Raw genomic sequence first — 27,823 nt, forward strand, 5'->3', positions numbered from 1 at the left:
TTAGGGTGCGTTTGTATGCTACAGCCATTTTGCAACATCTTGTTTGCTTGACATTTGGGTTTGGAAAGCCCTTCCAGTATAGTTATTGTCAAAACTCAGCAATATCAATCACAATTACAGGCTTTATTTGCAGCAGTATTCTCTGTGATAACCAGAATGGTGTACTGATCCGTGCAATAACAGACCAATTGACTGACAGACAAACATACACACACACAAATACTGTAAAAACACACATACACTGAGTATACAAAACATTTAGAACACCTGCCCTTTCCATGACAGAGACTGACCAGGTGAATCCATGTTAAAGCTATGATCCCTTATTAATGTCACTTGTTAAATCCACTTCAATCAGTGTAGATGAAGGTGAGGAGACGGGTTAAAGATGGATTGTTAAGCCTTGAGACAATTGAGACATATGTATATGTACCATTCAGAGGGTGAATGGGCAAGACAAAAGAGCTAAGTGCCTTTGAATAGGGTATGGTAGTAGGTGCCAGGCGCAACGGTTTGTGTCAAGAATTGCAACGCTGCTGGGTATTTCACGCTCAACAGCTTCCCGTGTGTATCAAGAATGATGCACCACCCAAAGGACATCAAGCCAACTTGACCCAACTGTGGGAAGCATTGGCGTCAACATGGGCCAGCATCCCTGTGGAACGCTTTCAACACCTTGTAGAGTCCATGGCCCAACGAATTGAGGCTGTTCTGAGGGCAAAAGGCGGTGGTGCAACTCAATATTAGGAAGGTGTTCCTAATGTTTTGTACACTCAGTGTACACACACACACACTAGCAGCATTTGCAGTGGTAATGTAGGCTTATTTTCAGTGGTAATGTAGGCTTACTTTCAGTGGTAATGTAGGCTTATTTTCAGTAGTAATGTAGGCTTATTTACAGTGGTAATGTTGGCTTATTTTCAGTGGTAATGTAGGCTTATTATGTAGGCTTGTTTGTTATTTTCAAAGACAAAATGCAATTTGTAAGGTAGTTTTGTTGCGCATACAAAAGCTGTGTTCTTTGCTTACCTAGACCTTGCATACACACATACTGACTCATTCACATACACGCAGACTCAGAAATTCAAACTCACAATAATACTTTTCTGAATGTTAATAATATGTCTCCAGTTCCACCCAACCTATAAAAGAGAAAGATTAAAATTAGTCAGACAAGAATGATTGTATTAGACAACATCATTATATACCATTATCTCTTCCTCTTAGTGCTTCAATATGACAAAGCCCTTTTAACTCAGTGACTGATCCCCAGCACATCAATCTGATTTATTAACATGACTGATTAACATGAGCGAATAACTGTCATTATGAATTATCTTTTGTGAATCTCTTGATGTGTCTCCTCCTTACAGAACAGACACTCAGTGACAGACAATGCATCTTCTGTGACTCTCAGTGTCTGTCTCTCTATGTCACCTATGTCTTTCTATGTCACTATGTCACCCACCTCCAGGATACCTCCTGATGATGAGCTTGCGGACCTCATCATAGATGAAGATGAGGAGACTGTAGGGTAGAGCACAGAACCACCAGGAGACCCTGAATGAGAGAGACGGAGAGAGAGACAGAGAGTGAGAGAGAGAAAGAGACGAGAGAGAGTGAAACAAAGGAGGAGTGGTTGTTGGAGTTCATTGTAAAATCTATTCAGATTCACACTGAATCATTGGGATGATATGAGGGTGTGATATGAGAAAGACATTTGAGGGATTTGTTTTGGAAGTGTTTAGGGTATTGCAGAGTGGAGACGTGTGTGGTACTGACTTCAGAGGAAACAGTTCATTGTAAAATCCATGGAGTTGAGGGTGTGATATGAGAAAGGCATGTGAGGGACTTAGTAGTTTTGGGGTAGAATTAAAGACAGTGGTATTGGGGATGGGATGTCCTTGTTTTTAGGGTGCTGTGTTGTACTGACTTCAGGGGATACATGCGGAGGGCGATGTCCATTCCTGGGCAGTAGGACAAAAAGGCAGCCAAAGCAGTCTCAGCAAAGAGGCCAAAGATCAGGATACGATTCCTGTTGAGGAAATGGAGATGGGAGAGGTGAAAAGAAGAAAGAATTGGACAAGACACATTTAGATTTTTTACAAATACAGTACATACTTATACAAAGTAAAAATCATATTCCCTATATACAGTAGTACACTACTTTTGACCAGAGCCCTATGGGCTTTGGTGAAAAGTAGTGCACTAGGGTGTCATTTGAGACTTCGCAGTTTCCACCTACTTCATGCCCTGCTGAAAGACAGAGTTCCTCCTGGTCTTGCAGATAATCACATCGGCCCACTGCACAACCACGATGCTCACAAAGAACGAGGTGTGACAGGTGAACTCAATGATCTTTCGCTGCTCGTAGGTCTGTGTAAAGGAAACACGTCCTAGTATACTTACAACTGAAAAACTGTTTTAGTTGTCAATAAAAAATGATGCTCTTGATGCTTCCAACAATTTAGATTCATTCAATTGTTAGAAGCAACAAAATTACCAGTGGGCTGAATTTATTTTATTTGATTGACTACATTTTTGTATTTTGTATTTTTATGGATGACACTTTTCTCCATGCACCTAGTAGTATGTCAAGGTGTGCAAGTTTACTTTAAAAAAATAAGCTTGCTGTGGTTCCATACAGCTACAGACTGTATGGATATGTTAAACTCTCTGTCTCACCCATTGCTGTCCATAGCTGTCCTCCACCTCGTTGTTAGCACGGTCGTCCCATTTCAGACGGATGCCCAGGAGGGTCTCTGGCCAGAAGCCATTCTCAGCCAGGATCACAAAGTAGGTGAAGAAACCAGCCAGAGCCTGAATCATACCTGGAGAGAGAGAGACAAGTCCATCAGCACAATATAATATCTGTTTCAATAACTGGCATGAACAACAGAGGGCAAAAATACAATGAGTGTGTCCCAAGTGGCACACTATTCTCTGTTAGTGCACTACTTATGACAAAAGTAGTACACTATATAGGGAATAGTGTGCCATTTGGGGGACACACACAAAAATGGCTTATAAACACAAGGCTTGCATCCCAAATGGAACCCTATTCCCTATATATTGCACTACTTTTGACCAGGGCCAATGATAGCATGCCATTTAGGACACAGAAACACGGATGAGCCCGACAGGTATTCTGACCTATCTGTCCGTAGGCCATGCTGATCAGTCTGTCGTTCACCAGCTTGTCTGTCTTTGGGCACCTGGGCTGACGCTTCATGATGTCACTCTCAGCCGTCTCATAGGCCAACGAGATAGCAGGAACCTGTAACCAGAGAGAGGAGAGGGAGTTAATGAAGAGAGATGGAGAGAGAGAGAGAGAGGAGTTTGAGACAATGTATGACAGAGAACAATGTGACAAATCTATAGGTTCCGTAATAAAAAAGCCCTGACTATTGGTTTAAGGCGTTACCAGTGAGGCAACAACAGGGCAATGTGTGTGAGTTAAAGTGGAAAATGGACTTAACCCAGTGTGAGACTAGAGTCCTCACAGCAGTGGATACAAATCCAATTCGCTTTAGAGGATTTAGCAGAACTCACCCTGACCCAGGGCAAGGTAGTGGTGAGTTATAGATTGAAAGGTAATGTATGATCAAGCTGAGAGAACGTCTGCTTGTGACTGAGTGTCAAGGAGTGGAGATATGATGAGTGGAGATATGATGAGTGGAGATATGATGAGTGGAGATATGATGAGTGGAGTCTTTCAGTGCATATAAACTGGAAAAGGAAAACTGCACTCACTGAAAAAGTCTTTCAAATGTAATGTTCTTTAGCGGCAGAAGAAAAGTTCAAACAAATGGACTGCTAAAGAACATTACAACTTTAAAGGAACAAATGAAGTAGTCCTGGACTAAAAAGCACTCTCAATGGAGATTCTCGCTTTTAAATCCAGGACCAATGCTTAATCTGTGTCCGGGAAACCGCCCCAGAGACTATTTCAGTGTGTGGGTCCTCACCATGTCTGTGCCCAGGTCGATACAGAGGATGGTGACGGTGCCCAGGGGCAGGGGAATGCTGGCGAGGATGAAGAGGAGGAAGGGGCTGATCTCTGGAATGTTACTGGTCAGGGTGTAGGCGATTGACTTTTTCAAATTATCAAAGATCAGACGACCTGTTTGGGATTGAAGAAGAACAGATAGATTTAAGTTATTTCACTTTCTTTCTTTCAATCTTTCCTTCTTTCTCTCCTTCTCTCCCTTCCTTCCTTCCTTCCTTCCTTCCTTCCTTCCGTCCTTTCTTACCTTCCTCTACTCCTGTGACAATAGAGGCGAAATTGTCATCCAGGAGGATCATGTCTGCAGCCTGCTTGGAGACGTCAGACCCAGCGATCCCCATGGCAACCCCAATGTCAGCCTTCTTCAGGGCAGGTGAGTCGTTCACTCCGTCCCCAGTAACCGCCACGATTGCCCCCTAGAACAAGAGAATTCAGAGTCAGAAAATAAGAAACATTTTAGTTGAAAAACTGCTGTGAATGGGAGATAAATGCAGTGTTTCAATGCTTTTCCTCCCACTGTAAAACTTAAATTAATAGCCAGGGTGTTTATTTGCTTAAATCACTGAACACAACAGGCGCTTATTAGAGACAGGCTTATATTTGAGTCAGGCATCTAATTCCTTAATGCACACAGCTTTTGCTAATTTGCATAGTTAATTGTTTAATTCCAGCATTCACTTCCAGCATTTTAATCAATTTCTTAATTCCCTGCAATAATGTGTTATCTTTTACACACTGTCACGTTTCTTTTGTCTTAGTATGCCTCTATTTAAAAAAAAAACTTGATAGAGTAATTATTATCCTATTTGACTGTGCATTTTTTACATTTTTAACTTTCGCCACTAGAAGGGTCGATCGGCTGTTTTCTGGGGGTCTGTAGTCCCGAACTTGTTGACTGTTTTTGTGCTTGCCCGTTAACTAGCAGTTCTCAGCTGCTCAACAGTTTCTTACTGGTGATAAAAACGGATGATTGACATCTTTTTTTTTTGAGTCATTACTGAATTATTTAACGTAACAAATCATAGAACCTCGCAAACAATTCATGATAATTCATGGTAACCACGTAAAGACTTAATTTAGACCCAGCGTTTATTTGAAACAGGCGTTTATTTGCTGAAATGTGTGCAGTTACCCAGCTATTGTTAAAAGAGACAGAGGCTGTTTGAGACTCTGCGTTTAATTTAAGTTTTACGGTATGTCAATTCTGGAGCAATTTTCCCATCAAATACTTTTCTATAGGGATAATAGCTCCCCAGTATCTAAGTCTGAACAGGATAATAGAATCAGAATCCCTGACTCATGCTTTCATTATAGAGACTCAAATACACACACCCGCACACACACAAGCGCACACACACAAGCGCGCACACACACACCCACACACACACACAAGCGCACACACACAGACATCCTTTCACCGTTCTCTGGCAGCCCTCTACGATTATGAGTTTCTGCTGAGGTGATGTGCGGGCGAACACTATCTCAGTGTGGTTCCTGAGCAGGTCATCCAGGTACTCTGCGCTCATGTCCTTCAGGTCCCCTCCGTGCACCACACAGGCCTTGGCATCCCTGGAAGAGACACACAGACACCAGCCCCCAGTGAGAAACCACACAAATACACAGATACACACACGGGCGCGAACAGTCACACACACAATCGCTCACATATGCATACACGCACGCACACACACCCACGCACAAACACACGCACTCTCTGGGAGAGAGACAGATACAAGCCAACATATTTTTTTTGTTACGTTTTGTTTATTTAAAAATGTGAAACAAGGTACACATATAACATTATGCACGTGATCAAGAATCATCTAGGATAAACACAAAAAAAGTAAACAACTTATTTCCATTGTGGTCTTCTTTCATGATAGCATTTGTCAAGTTTGGCATACGTAGCAAGGTAAAAAAAGCAGAAGCAAAAATTTTATGACATATGAGAAACAACAACGTGGAAAGTCATACATACATGCACATACACACACCTGGGGTTGACTTGACTCAGGGGAATATTCAGTCTTTCAGCGATGTCCTCCACTGTCTCGTTGCCCTCTGAGATGATACCCACGCCTTTAGCGATGGCTTTGGCAGTGATGGGATGGTCGCCAGTCACCATGATGACCTGACGGCAGTAGAGAACCATAAACATCGTCACAACTATAAACACATCTTATGTCATCTATACCTGTCACCACATGAACTGTACTTGAGTTTTTTTCTGTGTTTTTGCTCATTTATAGACTTCCAGGAGATTCTATATACAGTACCAGTCAGAGGTTTGGAAACACCTACTCATTCAAGGGTTTTTCTTAATTTTTTACTACTTTCTTCATTGTAGAATAATAGCGAAGACATCAAAACTATGCAATAACACATATGGAATCATGTAGTAACCAAAAAAGTGTTAAACAAATCAAAATATATTTGAGATTCTTCAAATAGCCACCCTTTGCCTTGATGACAGCTTTGCACACTCTTGGCATTCTCTCAACCAGCTTCATGAGGTAGTCACCTGGAATTCATTTCAATTAACAGGTGTGCCTTGTTAAAAGTTAATTTGTGGAATTTATTTCCTTCTTAATGCATTTGAGCCAATCAGTTGTGTTGTGACAAGTATACAGAATATATCCCTATTTGGTAAAAGACCAAGTCCATATTATGGCAAGAACAGCTCAAATAAGCAGAGAAACGACAGTCCATCATTACTTTAAGACATGAAGGTCAGTCAATACGGAACATTTCAAGTACTTTGAAAGTTTCTTCAAGTGCAGTCGTAAAAACCATCAAGCGCTATGATGAAACTGTCTCTCATGAGGACTGCCACAGGAATGGAAGACCCAGAGTTACCTCTGCTGCAGAGGATGAGTTCATTAGAGTTACCAGCCTCAGAAATTGCAGCCCAAATAAATGCTTCACAGAGTTCAAGTCACAGACACATCTCAACATCAACTGTTCAGAGGGGACTGTGTGAATCAGGCCTTTATGGTCTGCTACATGATTCCATATGTGTTATTTCATAGTTTTGATGTCTTCACTATTATTCTATAATCTAGTGACTCTGAAAATGCCCAGGTTTTCCAGAAATTCCAGTTGGAGGATTCCCGGATTTCCTAATTACTCCCTGCTGATTCCATGATTCTTCCAACCATGATTTCTGGAAAACCTGGGAATTTGTGAAAGTTACATTTTGTGTGATTGTTGTTGGTTGATTGATTGATTGGTTGGTTGGTTGATTAATTGATTAGTTAGTTAGTTGGTTAGTTGATTAATTGATTAGTTGGTTGGTTGGTTGGTTGGTTGATTCATGTATTAGTTCGTTGGTTGGTTGATTAATGTATTTGTTGGTTGGATTGCTGGTTGGTTGGTTGATTAATTGATTAGTTAGTTGGTTGGTTGGTTGATCAATTGATTAGTTGGTTGGTTGGTTGGTTGGTTGATCAATTTATTAGTTGGTTGGTTGGTTGGTTGATCAATTGATTAGTTGGTTGGTTGGTTGGTTGATCAATTGATTAGTTGGTTGGTTGGTTGGTTGATCAATTGATTAGTTGGTTGGTTGGTTGGTTGATCGAATGGTTTGCTGGTTGGTTGGTTGATTAATTGATTAGTTAGTTGGTTGGTTGGTTGATTAATTGATTAGTTGGTTGGTTGGTTGGTTGATCGAATGGTTTGTTGGTTGGTTGGTTGATTAGTTGGTTGGTTGGTTGGTTGATCGAATGGTTTGTTGGTTGGTTTATTGTGCCAATGACCTTAATTCCGGCGGAGCGGCATTTCCCCACAGCGTCGGGGACGGCGGCGCGAGGAGGATCGATCATGGACATGAGACCCACGAAACACATTCCCTCTATAGGGAAATTGACCTCCTCACAGTCAAAGGCGAAGCCCCGAGGGAACTGGGCCGGAGACAGGGGCAAGTGGCAGAACCCTGAGGGAGAGAGAAACACAACAAATAGACAGGGACTCTTTTATTTATGTTTTCTTTTTTGAAGGAGATCAAAAGTTCCGATGTTCTTTCGTATTTTATTGAGTTTTTATGATGGGACAGATGTAAGGAACAGATCGGGAGATGTGACATGGAAAGGAAGGGCACAGACAATAGCCAGGTGGCATGTGTGATCCGTATATAGCAAACGTAGGTTGAGTCCCAAATAGCACTATGTGCTGTAGTGTACGTACCTAGAACTCTTTCTCCCAGCCCTCCCAGCTCCATGTAGGCACTCTGGAAAGCTTCGATCCAGTTGGCGTCCATTGGAACCTCTTGGCCGTGGATCAAGATGGTGCTGCACCTAAGAGACATACAATAGGGGCTATTATTCACCTGTTGCTGTCAGCCAGTGAGATACAGTCCCTTCAGAAAGTATTCACACCCCTTGACTTATTCCACATTTTGTTGTGTTACAGCCTGAATTCAAAATGGATTCAATTCATTTGTTTTCTCTCCCATCTGAACACAATACCCCATAATGACGAAGTGAAAACATGTTTTTAGAAATTTGAGCAAATTTTATGAAAATGAAATACAGAAAGATATAATTTACATAAATATTCACACCACTGTGTCAATACATGTTAGAATCACCTTAGGCAGCGATTACAGCTTTGCACACCTGGATTGAGCAATATTTCTCATGTTGGTTGTTGATCACTGCTAGACAGCCATTTTCAAGTCTTGCGATAGATTTTCAAACCGACCTCAGTCAAAACTGTAACTAGGCCACATTCAATATTGTCTTGGTAAGCAACTACAGTATATATTTGGCCTTGTGTTTTAGGTTATTGTTCTGCTGAAAGGTGAATTTGCCACCCAGTGTCTGTTGGAGAGCAGACTGAACCAGGTTTCCCTCTAGGATTTTGCCTGTGCTTCGCTCTATTCCTTTTATTTTTACCCAAAAAAACTCCCTATTCCTTGCCAATGACAAGCATTCCCATAACATGATGCAGCCACCACCATGCTTGAAAATATGAAGAGTGGTACTCAGTGATGCGTTGGATTTGCCCCAAACATAACGCTTTGTATTCAGGATAAAAGGTCCTTTCTTTGCACACATGTTTTAAAGTTTTACTTTAGTGCCTTATTGCAAACAGGATGCATGTTTTGGAATATTTTTATTCTGTAGAGGCTTCCTTCTCTGTCAATTAGGTTAGTATTGTGGAGTAACTACAATGTTGTTGATCCATCCTCATTTTTCTCCTATCACAGCCATTAAACTCTGTAACTGTTTTAAAGACACCATTGGCCTCATGCTGAAATCCCTGAGCGGTTTCCTTCTTCTCCGGCAACTGAGTTTGGAAGGACGCCTGTATCTTTGTAGTGACTGGGTGTATTGATACACCATCTAAAGTCTAATTAATAACTTCACCATGCTCAAAGGGCTATTCAATGTTTGCTTTTTTTTGTTGCCCATCTACCAATAGGTGCCCTTCTTTGCGTGGCAATGGAAAACCTCCCTTGTCTTTGTAGTTGAATCTGTGTTTGAAATTCACCGCTCGACTGCGGTACCTTACAGATAATTGTATGTGTGGGGTACAGAGATTAGGTAGTCATTCAAAAATCATGTTAAACACTATTATTGCACACAGACAGAGTCCATGCACTTGACGTCTTTAGCACATTTAAACTCCTGAACTTATTTAGGCTTGCCATAACTAAGGGGTTGATTACTTATTGACTCAAGACATTTCAGGTTCATTTTTAATTAATTTGTAAACTTTTCTATAAACATACATTGAACAAAAATATAAATGCAACATGTAAAGTGTTGGTCCCATCAGGGGTGTAACTTTCACAGGGGACGGAGGGGACATGTCCCCCCCACATTCTGAAATTGCATTTTTGTCCCCCCCAGTTTTATCATTGGAATGTGATACAAACTGAGATAATTGAATGTTCATTTTTCTACCATAAGCTGCCTCCAACGTTGTTTTAGAGAATTTGGCAGTACGTCCAACCGGCCTCACAGCCGCAAACCACGTATAACCACGCCAGCCCAGAACCTCCACATCCGGCTTCTTCACCTGCGGGATCATCTGAGACCAGCCACCCGGACAGCTGATGACACTGTGGATTTGCCAACTGAAGAATTTCTGCACAAACTGTCAGAAACTGTCTCAGGCAAGCTCATCTGCGTGCTCGTCGTCCTCACCAGGGTCTTGACCTGACTGCAGTTCGGCGTCGTAACCGACTTCAGTGGCCAAATGCTCTCCTTTGATGGCAACTGGCAGACTGGATAAGTGTGCTATTCACGGATGAATCCCGGTTTCAACTGTACCGGGCAGATGGCAGACAGCGTTTATGGCGTCATGTGGGCGAGCGGTTTGCTGATGTAACCGTTGTGAACAGAGTGCCCCATGGTGGCAGTGGGGTTATGGTATGGGCAGGCATAAGCTACGGACAATGAACACAATTGCATTTTATCGATGACAATTTCAATGCACAGAGATACCGTGATGAGATCCTGAGGCCCCTTGTCGTGCCATTTATTCGCCACCATCACCTCGTGTTTCAGCATGATAATGCACAGCCCCATGTCGCAAGGATCTGGACACAATTCCTGGAAGCTGAAAATGTCCCAGATCTTCCATGGCCTGCATACTCACCAGACATGTCACCCATTGAGCATGTTTGGGATGCAGTGGATCCACGTGTACGACAGCATGTTCCAGTTCCCGCCAATATCCAGCAACATCGCACAGCCATTGAAGAGGAGTGGGACAACATTCCACAGGCTACAATCAACAGCCTGATCAACTCTATGCGAAGGAGATGGATCGCACTGCATGAGGCAAATGGTGGTCACACCAGATACTGACTGGTTTTCTGATCCACACCCCTACCTGTTTTTTTAAAGTATCTGTCACCAACAGATGCATATCTGTATTCCCAGTCATAGATTAGGGCCTAATTTATTAATTTAAATTGACTGATTTCCTTATATGAACTGTAACTCAGAAAAATCTTTGAAATTGTTGCATGTTGCGTTTATATTTTTGTTCAGTGTAATTCCATTATGAGGTATTGTGTGTAGACAAGTGACACAGAATCTCAATTTAATCCATTTTAAATTCAGGCTGTAACACAACAAAATGTAGAAAAAGTCAAGGGGTGTGAATACTTTCTGAAGGCACTGTATGTATTTACCATAGAGTTGGATAGAGGGCACCTCTATGTATCTTTGGCATAATGGTTTCTGTGAAAGCATGGGCAGTGCCATTATTATTATTGTTATTATTTATTTTTCACCTTTATTTAACTAGGCAAGTCAGTTAAGAACAAGTTCTTATTTACCAAGCTGCCCCATGGGACTCCCAGTCACAGCCGGATTGTGATGCAGCCTGGAATCGAACCAGGGTCTGTAGTGACGCCTCTAGCACTGAGATGCAGTGCCTTAGACCACTGCGCCACTCGGGAGCACTATCTCCAAATATCTCTATCCAACTCTTTGGTATCTACCCATTGAGAGACACATTAGTTAGTCGGTTTTGATGTAAATAAATACCTGTCCAATATTCTTTCAGGTGCTCCCTTCATAACGAGTAGGTGGCCATTTTCATTGTCCTCTTGTTCATGAATGGACAGCTTTAAAAGGAGAGAGAGATGGTAGAAGATATGAGTATCTTTTTTTCATTGCTGTCATTAAATATTTGGTAGTTCAAAGGACTTGGATAGTGCTGTAGGTGTGTTTGTACAATAAATAAAACATATTGGGTTATGCAGTTGTATCTTTGATGTACAGTGGGGAGAACAAGTATTTGATACACTGCCGATTTTGCAGGTTTTCCTACTTACAAAGCATGTAGGGGTCTGTAATTTTTATCATAGGTACACTTCAACTGTGAGCGACAGAATCTAAAACAAAAATCCAGAAAATCACATTGTATGATTTTTAAGTAATTAATTTGCATTTTATTGCATGACATAAGTATTTGATACATCAGAAAAGCAGAACTTAATATTTGGTACAGAAACCTTTGTTTGCAATTACAGAGATCATACGTTTCCTGTAGGTCTTGACCAGGTTTGCACACACTGCAGCAGGGATTTTGGCCCACTCCTCCATACAGACCTTCTCCAGATCCTTCAGGTTTCGGGGCTGTCGCTGGGCAATACGGACTTTCAGCTCCCTCCAAAGATTTTCTATTGGGTTCAGGTCTGGAGACTGGCTAGGCCACTCCAGGACCTTGAGATGCTTCTTACGGAGCCACTCCTTAGTTGCCCTGGCTGTGTGTTTCGGGTCGTTGTCATGCTGGAAGACCCAGCCACGACCCACCTTCAATGCTCTTACTGAGGGAAGGAGGTTGTTGGCCAAGATCTCGCGATTCATGGCCCCATCCATCCTCCCCTCAATACGGTGCACCTCCATGCTTCACGGTTGGGATGGTGTTCTTGGGGTTGTACTCATCCTTCTTCTTCCTCCAAACACGGCGAGTGGAGTTTAGACCAAAAAGCTCTATTTTTGTCTCATCAGACCACATGACCTTCTCCCATTCCTCCTCTGGATCATCCAGATGGTCATTGGCAAACTTCAGACGGGCCTGGACATGCGCTGGCTTGAGCAGGGGGACCTTGTGTGCGCTGCAGGATTTAAATCAATGACGGCGTAGTGTGTTACTAATGGTTTTCTTTGAGACTGTGGTCCCAGCTCTCTTCAGGTCATTGACCAGGTCCTGCCGTGTAGTTCTGGGCTGATCCCTCACCTTCCTCATGATCATTGATGCCCCACGAGGTGAGATCTTGCATGGAGCCCCAGACCGAGGGTAATTGACCGTCATCTTGAACTTCTTCCATTTTCTAATAATGCGCCAACAGTTGTTGCCTTCTCACCAAGCTGCTTGCCTATTGTCCTGTAGCCCATCCCAGCCTTGTGCAGGTCTACAATTTTATCCCTGATGTCCTTACACAGCTCTCTGGTCTTGGCCATTGTGGAGAGGTTGGAGTCTGTTTGATTGAGTGTGTGGACAGGTGTCTTTTATACAGGTAACAAGTTCAAACAGGTGCAGTTAATACAGGTAATGAGTGGAGAACAGGAGGGCTTCTTAAAGAAAAACTAACAGGTCTGTGAGAGCCGGAATTCTTACTGGTTGGTAGGTGATCAAATACTTATGTCCTGCAATAAAATGCAAATTAATTACTTAAAAATCATACAATATGATTTTCTGGATTTTTGTTTTAGATTCCGTCTCTCACAGTTGAAGTGTACCTATGATAAAAAATTACAGACCTCTACATGCTTTGTAAGTAGGAAAACCGGCAAAATCGGCAGTGTATCAAATACTTGTTCTCCCCACTGTATATGTTTGTGTAGTAAATGGTTGTAAGGGGTAATTGTATACCTGGTACTTGTTGGTCGAGTTGAAGGGTATCTCGCCCACTTTGGTGTTTCTTTCTCTCATGGAGCGGACACACCCACAGGAGAGCTCGATACATTTCAACAGAGCAGATTCCGATGCATCGCCCGCAGTGTCTCTCTAAGAAACACACAGCAGTTAGAAGGATATGGCATGTAGAAGCAAACCGGATGGACATCATGAAACTGATCGGAGAGGCTGAGGGTAGAGGAAGTTCAGGAGTAAAAAACTAACAAAATACAATTATTGTAAAATTGACTGTGTCCATAAAATGTATTTAGTATGTATAAGCTGGAAGTAGAGGCCTAAGCGTTGTTGTTCACTAGTTTACTCCAATTAGGGAAGGGGTGGTGGGGTTGGAGGGTAATAAAGGGAAATGTATTTTTTAAAAGGATGTGTATATGTGTATGTATGTGTATGTATATATACATATGTATGTATGTATACGTGTGTATATAAATATATATATATATACATATTTGCGCAAAAAAATAAACATATGGGGGATTGGAAGTGATGCAGACAATTACATTGATGGAAGTTACAGTCTATCTGCATTATTAAAGCTGATCTACCCCCTAAAAAAAAGAAACACAGCATCAAACAGTCAGGAGGAGACAGTCTATTCACGTTGTCAGAATGGGTTGCTGGCTGGGAAGGAGACAGTCTATTCACGTTGTCAGAATGGGTTGCTGGCTGGGAAGGAGACAGTCTATTCACGTTGTCAGAATGGGTTGCTGGCTGGGAAGGAGACAGTCTATTCACGTTGTCAGAATGGGTTGCTGGCTGGGAAGGAGACAGTCTATTCACGTTGTCAGAATGGGTTGCTGGCTGGGAAGGAGACAGTCTATTCACGTTGTCAGAATGGGTTGCTGGCTGGGAAGGAGACAGTCTATTCACGTTGTCAGAATGGGTTGCTGGCTGGGAAGGAGACAGTCTATTCACGTTGTCAGAATGGGTTGCTGGCTGGGAAGGAGACAGTCTATTCACGTTGTCAGAATGGGTTGCTGGCTGGGAAGGAGACAGTCTATTCACGTTGTCAGAATGGGTTGCTGGCTGGGAAGGAGACAGTCTATTCACGTTGTCAGAATGGGTTGCTGGCTGGGAAGGAGACAGTCTATTCACGTTGTCAGAATGGGTTGCTGGCTGGGAAGGAGACAGTCTATTCACGTTGTCAGAATGGGTTGCTGGCTGGGAAGGAGACAGTCTATTCACGTTGTCAGATTGGGTTGCTGGCTGGGAAGGAGACAGTCTATTCACGTTGTCAGAATGGGTTGCTGGCTGGGAAGGAGACAGTCTATTCACGTTGTCAGAATGGGTTGCTGGCTGGGAAGGAGACAGTCTATTCACGTTGTCAGAATGGGTTGCTGGCTGGGAAGGAGACAGTCTATTCACGTTGTCAGAATGGGTTGCTGGCTGGGAAGGAGACAGTCTATTCACGTTGTCAGAATGGGTTGCTGGCTGGGAAGGAGACAGTCTATTCACGTTGTCAGAATGGGTTGCTGGCTGGGAAGGAGACAGTCTATTCACGTTGTCAGAATGGGTTGCTGGCTGGGAAGGAGACAGTCTATTCACGTTGTCAGAATGGGTTGCTGGCTGGGAAGGAGACAGTCTATTCACGTTGTCAGAATGGGTTGCTGGCTGGGAAGGAGACAGTCTATTCACGTTGTCAGAATGGGTTGCTGGCTGGGAAGGAGACAGTCTATTCACGTTGTCAGATTGGGTTGCTGGCTGGGAAGGAGACAGTCTATTCACGTTGTCAGAATGGGTTGCTGGCTGGGAAGGAGACAGTCTATTCACGTTGTCAGAATGGGTTGCTGGCTGGGAAGGAGACAGTCTATTCACGTTGTCAGAATGGGTTGCTGGCTGGGAAGGAGACAGTCTATTCACGTTGTCAGAATAGGTTGCTGGCTGGGAAGGAGACAGTCTATTCACGTTGTCAGAATGGGTTGCTGGCTGGGAAGGAGACAGTCTATTCACGTTGTCAGAATGGGTTGCTGGCTGGGAAGGAGACAGTCTATTCACGTTGTCAAAATGGGTTGCTGGCTGGGAAAATGTTGTCAGGACTTTCATTATGGGACTCTGCTGTTAATGTAGCAGTTAGGAAGGGATTTTAGAGGTATTCGATTCAATGTCTGCTTCCCCAATATTATTTTAAAAAATGTTTAACCAGACACTCTTATCCAGAGCAACTTACAGTAGTGAGTGTATACATGTTCATAATTTGTTAAAACATTTTTGTACTGGTCCCCTGTGAGAATCAAACCCACAACCCTGGCGTTGCAAGCGTCATGCTCTACCAACTGAGCTACACGGGACTCAATTTGGCACCCTATTTCCTATTAAGTGCACTAAATAGGAAATCGGGTGCCATTTGGGATGCAGACAGTGGGTGTGTCTAAATTATGATTAGTCACATGGGTATAGGTGTAAAATGGCCATTCATAGAGTTGGATGGAGGGTGCCCTTGCTACAAAGCATGTTTTATGTGCCATCTATCCAACTCTATGTGAACATTCCCTACCTTCAGGATGGGGAGCTTTTCCTGCCCAGCTTTGAACTCAGCACGGTTACAGAGTCCAGCCACACGGGACAGAGCGTGCCATGTAGCCGAGCTCTTATCAAAGGTAGCACCTGACAGAGAGAACACATGAGAGGCATTAGACTTTACAGAGGGAGGATGTATTGTATCAATGTGACTGAGTTGGGGTTGCAAAATATGGTAACTTTCCCTAAATTCCCAGGTTTTCCAGAAATCCCAGTTCAAGAATTCCCAGATTTCCTGTGTTTTTCATCCGGATTCTGGGAATCTTCCAACTGGGATTTCTGAAAAACCTGGTCATTTTGTGAAATTTACCAGCATTTTGCAACCCTAGACTTAGAGGAATGATGCACTGTGTCAATGTGACTGAGCTCTATCAGTATCAGCATTCATATTATAATTCAGCTCATTTTTCAGAGCAGAGTAGTCCACTAATTAAATGTGTCTGGTTGAGTGTAGAAAAAACAGATGATGTCTGTGGGTGGTCTCACCAGACTGGTCCTCCGTAGTGTCGGCCTCATGGATCATGTTGTCGAACCACATGTGGGCCACGGTCATGCGGTTCTGGGTCAGGGTGCCTGTCTTGTCGGAACAGATGGTGGAGGTAGAACCCAGGGTCTCCACAGCCTCCAGATTCTTGACCAGGCAGTTCTTTTTGGCCATACGCTTGGCAGTAAGGGTGAGACATACCTGAGAGAGAGAGAGAGAGAGAGGAGGGAAGGGTGGATGGAGGGATGGATGGATGGATGGATGGAGGGAGGGAGGGAGGGAGGGAGGGAGGGAGGGAGGGAGGGAGGGAGGGAGGGAGGGAGGGAGGGAGAGAGATGGATGGAGATGGAGAGAGATGGATGGAGATGGATGGAGATGGAGAGAGAGAGATGGATGGAGATGGAGAGAGACAGAGATGGATGGAGAGAGAGAGAGATGAATGGAGATGGAGAGAGACAGAGATGGATGGAGAGGGAGAGATGGATGGAGATGGAGAGAGAGATGGATGGAGATGAGAGAGAGATGGATGGATGGATGGAGAGAGATAGAGAGAGAGAGATGGATGGAGAGAGAGAAGGATGGAGAGAGGGAGAGAGGGATGGAGATGGGAGAGAGAGAGAAGGATGGAGAGAAGGAGAGATGGATGGAGACAGAGATGGATGAGAGAGGGAGAGATGGATGGAGATGGAGAGAGAGATGGATGGATGGAGATGGAGAGAGAGAGAGAAGGATGGAGAGAGGGAGAGATGGATGGAGATGGAGAGAGAGAGATGGATGGAGAGCGGGAGAGATGGATGGAGATGGAGAGAGAGATGGATGGAGAGAGAAAGAGATGGATGGAGATGGAGAGAGAGAGAGAGGAGGATGGAGAGAGGGAGAGATGGATGGAGAGAGAGATGGATGGAGATGGAGAGAGAGATGGATGGAGATGGAGAGAGAGAGAAGGATGAGAGAGAGAGATGGATGAGATGGAGAGAGAGAGAGAAGGATGGAGAGAGGGAGAGATAGATGGAGATGAGAGAGAGATGGATGGAGAGAGAGATGGATGGAGAGAGAGAGATAGATGGATGGAGAGAGAGAGATGGATGGAGAGAGAGATGGATGGGGAGAGAGAGATGGATGGAGAGAGAGATGGATGGAGAGAGAGAGATGGATGGAGAGAGAGATGGATGGAGAGAGAGAGATGGATGGAGAGAGAGAGATGGATGGAGAGAGGGATGGATGGAGAGAGAGAGAGCGATGGGGAGAGAGAGAGAGATGGAGAGAGAGATGGATGGAGAGAGAGAGATGGATGGGGAGAGAGAGAGAGATGGAGAGAGAGATGGATGGAGAGAGAGAGATGGATGGAGAGAGGGATGGATGGAGAGAGAGAGATGGATGGAGAGAGGGATGGATGGAGAGAGAGAGATGGATGGGGAGAGAGAGATGGATGGAGAGAGGGATGGATGGAGAGAGAGAGATGGATGGAGAGAGGGATGGATGGAGAGAGAGAGATGGATGGAGAGAGAGATGGATGGAGAGAGAGAGATGGATGGAGAGAGGGAGATGGATGGAGAGAGAGAGATGGATGGAGAGAGAGAGAGAGAGAGAGAGAGAGAGAGAGAGAGAGAGAGAGAGAGAGAGAGAGAGAGAGAGAGAGAGAGGGGGGAAGAAGAAAAAATAGAGCAACAACGTTTGTTCCATTTGCTTAATCAGAGTAATGGTCAAAAATGGACAGATAGATGCAAAATTCTACTTAGGATTTTACATAGCAAAACTCTCATAGACTTTGATGTAAATGATGAGATTTAGCAGGAGATTTACATGAAGATTTTGAATTATAGTTTGGCCAATATGCAGAATAACGGTCTGTTGCCTGGGGTGGTCTAGCAGTCTACACTCCTGCCTCTAGAATAGATAAATATATCGCTGCTAGCATGGGGTTGAATCTGACCCACTGCTCTTAAGGGCTACACACATGCAATGGATCCTCAACGGATCCGACTGAGCTTTGTTTGCATAGCTCTCTACGTAGTTTTATGCACTTTTGGGCAGCTTAATTTTTTTGCAACGCAACGCAAACGGAGCTCCGTAGTGTAGACAGTGAAATCACTGTGGAGAGTCCTTTACAGCACACCCACCTACCTTTCCTCTCTACCTCTCTGTCCTATCCAATACATAAAAAATACGTAAGGAGAACGACTGCCCCACTCCTTATTAAAAAAAATAGAATTTGTCCCATATAACAGCCGGACTCACAGTGACGGTCCCTGTGACAGACTAGCATCCTGTCCAGGGGGGGGGGGAGTAGATAGGCTTCATTCTGGCTCAGACATACAAGGCTTAACTCACAGTGACGGTGGCCAGCAGGCCCTCGGGGACGTTGGCGACGATGATGCCGATGAGGAAGATGACGGCCTCCAGCCAGGTGTACCCCAGGATGATGGCCAGGATGAAGAAGCTGACCCCCAGGAACACAGCTACGGCCGTGATCAGTTGAATGAAGTGTTCAATCTCCATATTGATGGGAGTCTGGCCCGTCTCCAGCCCCGAGGCCAGGGTGGCAATACGGCCCATTACTGTATGGTCTCCGGTCCCTACTACTACACCGTGGGCTGTGCCTGAGGGAGGGAGTGATGGGGGGGAAATGGATGGAATGGAGGTCAGCTCAGGTCTCCCTTGTATAATAGGTCTTCTGACTTCAAATATAAATAAAGGTTCAATACAAATAAATGAATAAAAAGATAGGAAAGGGTTTGTCCTACTGACCCTCCACACAGTTGGTTGAGAAGAAGGCGATGTTCCGAGTCTCCAGGGGGTTGTCATGGGTGAACTCCGGTGAGCGTGTCTGAGGCTCTGACTCCCCAGTCAGAGAGGAGTTATCCACCTTCCCACACAGACAGAGGAAAGTTATCGAGAGAGAGAAAGAGACAGAAAGAGTGAAAGAGAGAGAGAGCAACTAAATAATCCAGCCTTCTTGGACTTTCTCCTCTCCTCTCCTCTCCTCTCCTCTCCTCTCCTCTCCTCTCCTCCTCCCCCCTCTCCTCTCTCCTCTCCTCTCCTCTCCTCTCCTCTCCTCTCCTCTCCTCTCCTCTCCTCTCCTCTCCTTACCTTGCAGCCCGCGGCTGAGACAACTCGGAGGTCGGCAGGGATCCTGTCTCCTCCTTTGATCTCCACCAGGTCTCCCCTCACCACTAGCTCTGCATTAATCGTCATCTTCTCTCCTTCCCTGATCACCAGGGCTTGCTGCCAGGGATGGAGGGATGGAGGGATGGATAAGCGAGAGGGGGGATGAAAGAGAGAGAAAAAGGGGAGGATGAAATTAGAGAATTAAACGTTTTTTGGCAAACATTCAGTGGCAAATCCAAAGTTGGCTCAAATTATTAGCTGTATTATGTTGGGTAAGCTTATTATGCTTCTCAAGTCAGTGTAAGACTCGAGGCACTCAAAGGAAAGAAAATTGTCCTCTCTAGCTCAGTTGGTAGAGCTTTGTGCTTGCAACGCCAGGATAGTGGATTCAATTCCCAGGACCACCCATACGTAAAATGTATGCACGCTCAACTGTAAGTCGCTTTGGATAAAAACGTAAGCTAAATTCCATATCTTATTATTATAGAAAATTAGTCTAAATCTAAGACTATCTAAGTGATTTTAGCCTGTTATAGCCTTTACGCACTGTTGTGCTAACCAAGCCATAGCCAGCGTCCCAAATGGCACCCTAAACCCTATATAGTGCACTACCTTTAACCAGCACCCTGGGCCTTGGTCAAAAGTAGTGCACTTTAAAGGGAATAGGACCCTGTGCCCTGGTCAAAAGTAGTGCCATTTGGGACTCACACGTATACTGTGCAGTCTCAGCTCAGCTCACCTGAGGAACCATGTTCTTGAAGGAGTCCATGATGCGTGAGCTCTTGGCCTCTTGGTAGTAGGAGAAACAGCCAGTTATGATGACTACAGCTGACAAGACCACACCCAGGTACAACTATTATGGGAGAGGGAGGGAGGGAAAGAGAGAGAGAGAGAAACATTTCACTTGCTTTGGCAATGTAAACCTGTGTTTCCCATGCCAATAAAGCCCTTTGAATTGAATTGAATTGAGAGAGAGGGGGAGAGAGAGACCCAATTAGAGAGAGAGACACAATTATACCCAACCAAATCAAAACAAAAGATAGTACTTGACACATTAGAAAGAATTAACAAAAACACAGAGCATGTTATTTGGCCCTAAACAGAGAGTACCTGACCACTGTGACTGACCCAAAATTAAGGAAAGCTTTGACTATGTACAGACTCAGCGAGTATAGCCTTGCTATTGGGAGAGGCCGCCGTAGGCAGACCTGGCTCTCAAGAGAAGACAGGCTATGTGCACACTGCCCACAAAATGAGGTGGAAACTGAGCTGCACTTCCTAACCTCCTGCCAAATGTATGACCATATTAGAGACATATATCTCCCTCAGATTACACAGACCCACAAAGAATTCGAAAACAAATCCAATTTTGATAAACTCCCATATCTATTGTGTGAAATACCATAGTGTGCCATCACAGCAGCAAGATTTGTGACTTGTTGCCACAAGAAAAGGGCAACCAGTGAAGAACAAACACCAATGTAAATACAACCCATATTTATGTTTAGAGAGAGGGGGGGTAGAGAGAGAGAGGGGGGAGGTAGAGAGAGAGAGGGGGGAGGTAGAGAGAGAGGGGGAGGAAGAGAGAGAGGGGGGGAGGTAGAGAGAGAGAGAGGGGAGGTAGAGAGAGAGGGGGGGTAGAGAGAGAGAGGGGGAGAGAGAGCGAGAGGGGAGGTAGAGAGAGAGAGAGGGAGGTAGAGAGAGAGAGAGGGGGAGGTAGAGAGAGAGAGAGGGGGAGGAAGAGCGAGAGAGAGGGGGGGAGGTAGAGAAAGAGAGAGGGGTAGAGAGAGGGGGGGAGGTAGAGAGAAAGAGGGGGGAGGTAGAGAGAGAGAGGGAGGTAGAGAGGGGGAGGTAGAGAGAGACGGGGAGGTAAAGAGCGTGAGAGAGGGGGAGGTAGAGAGAGAGGGAGGTAGAGAGTGAGAGGGGGGAGGTAGAGAGAGAGGGGGAGGAAGAGATAGAGAGAGGGGGCGTTAGAGAGAGAGGGAGAGGTAGAGAGAGAGAGAGGGGAGGTAGAGAGAGAGAGGGGGGAGGTAGAGAGAGAGAGAGGGGGAGGTAGAGAGAGAGAGAGAGAGGGGAGGTAGAGAGAGAGAGGGGAGGGAGAGAGAGGGGGGAGGTAGAGAGAGAGAGGGGAGGTAGAGAGAGAGGGGGGGTAGAGAGAGAGAGGGGGGAGGTAGAGAGAGAGAGAGGGAGGTAGAGAGAGAGAGAGGGGAGGTAGAGAGAGAGAGAGGGGGAGGTAGAGAGAGAGAGAGGGGGGAGGTAGAGCGAGAGAGAGGGGGGAGGTAGAGAGAGAGAGGGGTAGAGAGAGAGGGGGAGGTAGAGAGAAAGAGGGGGGAGGTAGAGAGAGAGAGGGAGGTAGAGAGGGGGAGGTAGAGAGAGACGGGGGAGGTAAAGAGCGTGAGAGAGGGGGAGGTAGAGAGAGAGGGAGGTAGAGAGTGAGAGGGGGGGAGGTAGAGAGAGAGGGGGAGGAAGAGATAGAGAGAGGGGGCGGTAGAGAGAGAGGGAGAGAGGGGGAGGTAGAGAGAGAGAGAGGGGAGGTAGAGAGAGAGAGGGGGGAGGTAGAGAGAGAGAGAGGGGGAGGTAGAGAGAGAGAGAGAGGGGGAGGGAGGTAGAGAGAGAGGGGGAGGGAGAGAGAGAGAGAGAGAGAGCGGGAGGTAGAGAGATAAAGAGGGGGAGGGAGGTAGCGAGAGAGAGGGGGGAGGTAGAGAGAGAGAGAGAGAGAGAGAGAGAGAGAGAGAGAGAGAGAGAGAGAGAGAGAGAGAGAGAGGGAGGTAGAGAGAGAGAGAGAGAGAGAGAGAGAGAGAGAGAGAGAGAGAGAGAGAGAGAGAGAGAGAGAGAGAGAGAGAGAGAGAACAAGATGAGCAGACAGATGTTATTATCTTCTATTTACTTTTGTTTTATTATTTTCTATATTTGACATGTGAATTGGCCACACAGAGGGCCAGAGGTAATTACAGACACCTGTAATAATCTGAAGTACCCCAAAATACCACTAGATGTCATCTGATAAAATAAAATAAAAAAAGGTGAAAGTTACCAAATTTCTGGTAGTTTACTGGTAAACGTCAAAAGATTCTAGTAATATACTTTACAACGCTAATCCAAAGTGATTTACAGTCATATTATTTATTATGTATAGGTTTTTGGCACTACACAGTATATCAACATAATTGTGTGTGAAGTGAAGTTGATGTTGATGATGATGAGGGTTGTTTGTGGTATGTAGCATGTAGTATGTTTGCAGTCAGGTGTGCACTGATTACGATAGACAGTGTTAGCTAATAACTGTACCGCGCCTGTATAGCCTGAGTGCTAGTCTGTTTGTGCTATATCGTGCCAACTCCTTGTCACTCAGTCCCATTGCAAAACGCCAGAGCACACACAAATCTGGGACTCGGGCTAGTAAATGACAAACGTAACATGAACATATAACGTAACATAGTCTGGCTGATAGACCATACTAGACGTGAAGAAGGGTTGTAGTGTATAGACTGCTGTACTGTAGGGAATTGTGATTGTTAGCCACCAAATGGGATCAAAGGTCCATGGCTGTGCAAAGGACTGGAGTGTTATCGTGTAGAGATGTTATGTTGTCTAGCCTTGTTGTGGTTCTCACGTTGTCATTGGCTGGCTCGTCCTCGATGGCCACCTGGATACTGTGTGTGTGTGTGTGTGTGTGTGTGTGTGTGTGTGTGTGTGTGTGTGTGTGTGTGTGTGTGTGTGTGTGTAGCCTAGCGCGGGTGGTTCTCACGTTGTCATTGGCTGGCTCGTCCTCGGTGGCCACCTGGATACTGTAGGCCAGGAAGCAGAGGATGGCACCGATCCATAGGAGCAAGGAGAAACCCCCGAACAGCTGACGGCAGAACTTCACCCACTCTGGGGTGGTGGGAGGAGGAGTCAGCACGTTGGGCCCCTCCCTGGCCAGCACCTCCAGAGCCTTGGCATTGGTCAGACCCTGGAACACAGGTATCATCCATTAGGGAAACAGTCACTAGACACACATTCACTGCGGAGACAGTCACAGTCACAATAACAGAATCACGTTTTTAATTTGTGGTTGCCTTTTGTGATAGAAGCACCACATTTCACACACAACTATGGCATGTCTAAATAAGTATTTTTGGCTATAGTGCCATCATTGATTTTGTCGATCACCATCTGGCGTCCATTTCCAAAATGGCCACTGAACAACATTGTGGTTCTGTGTGAGATAAGGTCAGTAGGATGTGATAGATAGACCTCTGTTACTTCGCTGATATTCACTATAACATCACTGAACACAACTAATAGAAATCCCATGGCTGGGTTCCCATGTGGGACAGGGATGAGAACCCTGTGGACTCAATTTGGACCACCATGGACCAAAGTAACAGTTGTTTGTGTGTAGCGAGGACAAAGGCAATAGCTATGTAGAGATTAGATCAGGCCTGGCAGAATAAAGTTATTAAAGAGCAGAGCAGAAGGAAGACAAAGCAGCTGTGTGTGTGTGTGTGTGTGTGTGTGTGTGTGTGTGTGTGTGTGTGTGTGTGTGTGTGTGTGTGTGTGTGTGTTTGCGTGTGTTTGTTTGCGTGTGTGTGTGTGTGTGTGTGTGTGTGTGTGTGTTTGCGTGTGCTTGTGTGTGTGTACGTGCGTGTTACCCGAGCCAGGTCGACTCCGTAGCGTCTTCCCAGATCGTCCAATGATATCTTGTGATCATCCTGTGAAAGAACAGCAGAATAATCTGACTTCCTCAAATGTACTGTCACAACCAGGTCACTATTCAAAATTAAACTTGTCACAAGCATGTTTTAACACACGTGACATCCAGGGCGTCTCCCAAATGGCACCCATATTCCCTGTTTGGTGCTAGTCTGGTCCCTTATCTGTTTGTGCTGTCATTCCAAACATCTTTGACATGACTTGATGCCACAAACAGACTGGTACCCAGGCTAATTTGGTGCACTACTGCTCTGGTCAATAGTAATGCATTACATACAGTGCCTTCAGACAGTATTCACACCCCTTGACTTATTAAACATTTTGTTGTGTTACAGCCTGAATAAAACATTTATTAAATAGATTTTTGCTCACCCATCTACACACAATACCCCCATAATGACAAAGTGAAAACATGTTTTTAGAAACTTTAGCAAATGTATTGTAAATAAAACACTAAAATATATTGATTACATAACTATTAACACCCCTGAGTCAATACATGTTACAATCACCTTTGGCAGCGATTACAGCTGTGAGTCTTTCTGGGTAAGTCTCTAAGAGCTTTGCACACCTGGATTGTACAATATTTGCACATTATTCTTTTTAAAATTCTTCAAGCTCGTCAAGTTGGTTGTTGATCATTGCTAGACAGCAATTTTCAAGTCTTGCCACTGATGTTCAAGCCGATTTAAGTCAAAACTGTAACTAGGCCACTCAGGAACATTCAATGGTGTCTTGGTAAGTAACTACAATGTATATTTGGCCATGTGCTTTAGGTTATTGTCCTGCTGAAAGGTGAATTTGTCTCCCAGTGTCTGTTGGAAAGCAGACTGAACCAGGTTTTCCTCTAGGATTTTGCTTGTGCTTAGCTCTATTCTGTTTATTTTTATCCTAAAAAACACTCCCTAGTCCTTGCCGCTGACAAGCACACCCATAACATGATGCAGCCACCCCCATGCTTGAAAATATGAAGAGTGGTACTCGGTGATGTGTTGGATTTGCCCCAAACATAACGCTTTCTATTCAGTACATAAAGTTAATTCCAGTTTTACTTTAGTGCCTTATTGAAAACAGGATGCATGTTTTAGAATATGTTTTATTCTGACAGGCTTCCTCCTTTTCACTCTGTCATTTAGGTTAGTATTGCGGAGTAACTAGAAGGTTGTTGATCCAACCTCAGTTTTCTCCTATCACAGCCATTAAACTCTGTAACTGTTTTAAAGTCACCATTGGCCTCATGGTGAAATCCCTGAGTGGTTTCCTTCCTCTCTGGCAACTGAGTTATTAAGGACGCCTGTATCTTTGTAGTGACTGGGAGTATTAAAACGCCATCCAAAGTGTAATTAATAACTTCACCATGCTCAAAGGGTCTGTTTTGTTTTTGTTTTTTTGTCATCTACCAATAGGTGCCCTTCTTTGTAAGGCACTGTAAAACCTACCTGGTCATTGTGATTGAATTTGTGTTTCAAAATTCATTGCTCGACTGAGGGACCTTACAGAAAATGGTATGTGTGGGGTACAGAGATTAGGTAGTCATTCGAAAATCATGTTAAACACTATTATTGAATACAGAGTGAGTCCATGCAACATACTATGGGACTTTTTAAGCACATTTGTACTCCTGAATGTATTTAGGCTTGCCATAACGAAGGGGTTGAATACTAATTGACTCAAGACATTTCAGCTATTAATTTTTAATTCATTTGTAAACATTTCTGAAAACATAATTCCACTTTGGCATTATGGGGTATTGTGTGTATGCCAGTGACACAAAATCTCAATTTAATCAATTTTAAATTCAGGCTGTAAGGGGTTTGAATACTTTCTGAAGGCGCTGGGTGCCATTTGGGACTCAGCAAGGGGTGTGAATAATTTCTGAAGGCGCTGGGTGCCATTTGGGACTCAGCAAGGGGTGTGAATACTTTCTGAAGGCGCTGGGTGCCATTTGGGACTCAGCAAGGGGTGTGAATACATTCTGAAGGCGCTGGGTGCCATTTGGGACTCAGCAAGGGGTGTGAATACTTTCTGAAGGCGCTGGGTGCCATTTGGGACTCAGCCCGTTTCTCTCACCATGGACACCTCCTTCTTCAGCTCATCCAGATCCTTCTCCTTCTTCTTCCTCGTTCCTCCTCCATTTTCTGCTCCACTCTGAGGAGATTATCACATTACACTGACAGTCTGAGTGTGTGTGTGTGTGTGCGTGCGTGCGTGTGTGTGTGTTTGTGTGTGTGTGTGTGTGTGTTTTTCAGATTGGAACAGTCACTGATGAAGAATGCAGCATCGTGGATTTCATCTGCTGCTGTCACTCTTTCTTTCCCAGTGTGAATGAGTGAATGAGCGACAGAGAGAATAAACGAGTGTGTGTGTGTGTGTGTGTGCGCGTGTGAGAGTGACACATTGAAAAAGCAATCAAAAGGGTTTTAGAGAGTAGAGAGCTGGTGGAGTGCAGGAAATGTCTCCGACAGCAATTTCCCCAATTTCCTCTTCTCTGTGATACTGTATAACAGATAATTGCCAACACCTGCTAAAAACAAATGTCAGCTAGAATTGAAGAAGATACAATTGAAATTCTGTAATATGTGTCAATAGAAATATTGATAATATAATGATGTTTCCAGTTATCTAGGCCCTTATCCTACTATCCAGTGTGCTTACAATGTGCCTCAACACTGCGGCATAACCAGCGTCAATGCAGACGCTATTAGAAAAAACGGCTTAGATTTTCCATGATGCCTCTTACTGTATGTATGTGAAATGACTAGGCTAACTTTCCCCAAATTCCCAGGTTTTGGAGTTTTTGGAGATTTCTGGTATCAGCAGGAAATCCGGAATCCTCCAAACAAGTTACTGGCATGTTACAGCCCTAGACATGATTGGTGTTAGACGATAAGTTGACCCAACCCTAACACAACCATATAGTCATATGATGGACTGTGTGTGTGTGTGTGTGTGTGTGTGTGTGTGTGTGTGTGTGTGTGTGTGTGTGTGTGTGTGTGTGTGTGTCAATTCTTTTTCATTTCAGTCAATTCAGGAAGTAAACTGAAATTCCAGTTTCCTTCAATGTTTTGGAATGCTTTGGAATTTGAGTGTACTTTCTACATTTAAATAGAATTGACCCCAGCCCTGGTTTAAAGGATAGGAAAACACCACTCTGTATATGCATTAATAAATAAATTAAGAGAACTTACCCCTTTCCCCATGCTTGCAGCGTTTCAACTCTAGGTTGAAATGTGAAGGACAGACTTTTCGTCCTGACAGACAGACAGCAGTCCTGACAGACAGACAGCAGTCCTGACAGACAGACAGACAGACAGCAGCCCTGCTCTCTAACACGTGGAAAAGACACTGGTGGCTTTTTTTGGGGACTGGGACTGACACCCACCCCCCATGCCTCTTTCCCCCTGTCAGGGTAACCTGAACCTTCCCAGCACCCCTCCCCCAGCCCCCCGGGGACACAGAGGGGGCTGTGTTCTGGTACCTGCACCTGTTTCCCTGTGTGAGGAACCACACCTAAAGAGCCCTGTTAGGCTAGCCCCTCTCTCACCACTACAAACAATAACAACAACAACAAACAAACCAAAACACTATATTAACCTCATGTGTCCCATTAATGAACAACCCTATTTTACACT

At 44.5% G+C, this 27,823-nt stretch overlaps 1 protein-coding gene across 1 annotated transcript; it reads right to left on the minus strand.

Moving 5' to 3' along the window:
• Window positions 1–723: 723 nt before the first annotated feature.
• Window positions 724–27,545, minus strand: LOC121535438 (sodium/potassium-transporting ATPase subunit alpha-2). Its single transcript, XM_041842509.2, has 24 exons — window positions 27,380–27,545; window positions 26,262–26,339; window positions 24,131–24,190; window positions 23,245–23,448; window positions 20,236–20,349; window positions 19,479–19,613; window positions 19,137–19,254; window positions 18,720–18,988; window positions 16,391–16,589; window positions 15,882–15,991; window positions 13,343–13,477; window positions 11,509–11,588; window positions 8,189–8,298; window positions 7,762–7,937; window positions 6,001–6,137; window positions 5,425–5,575; window positions 4,254–4,422; window positions 3,969–4,123; window positions 3,154–3,277; window positions 2,686–2,831; window positions 2,246–2,376; window positions 1,934–2,035; window positions 1,469–1,560; window positions 724–1,142 (listed from the first exon to the last, which is right to left on the minus strand). Exons 1-24 carry the CDS (start codon window positions 27,389–27,391, stop codon window positions 1,114–1,116), a joined length of 3,036 nt encoding a protein of 1,011 aa, XP_041698443.2. The 5' UTR covers window positions 27,392–27,545; the 3' UTR covers window positions 724–1,113.
• Window positions 27,546–27,823: the final 278 nt, after the last annotated feature.

Source organism: Coregonus clupeaformis, chromosome 21 (assembly GCF_020615455.1).
Source record: "Coregonus clupeaformis isolate EN_2021a chromosome 21, ASM2061545v1, whole genome shotgun sequence".
Classification (NCBI taxonomy): Eukaryota; Metazoa; Chordata; class Actinopteri; order Salmoniformes; family Salmonidae; genus Coregonus; species Coregonus clupeaformis.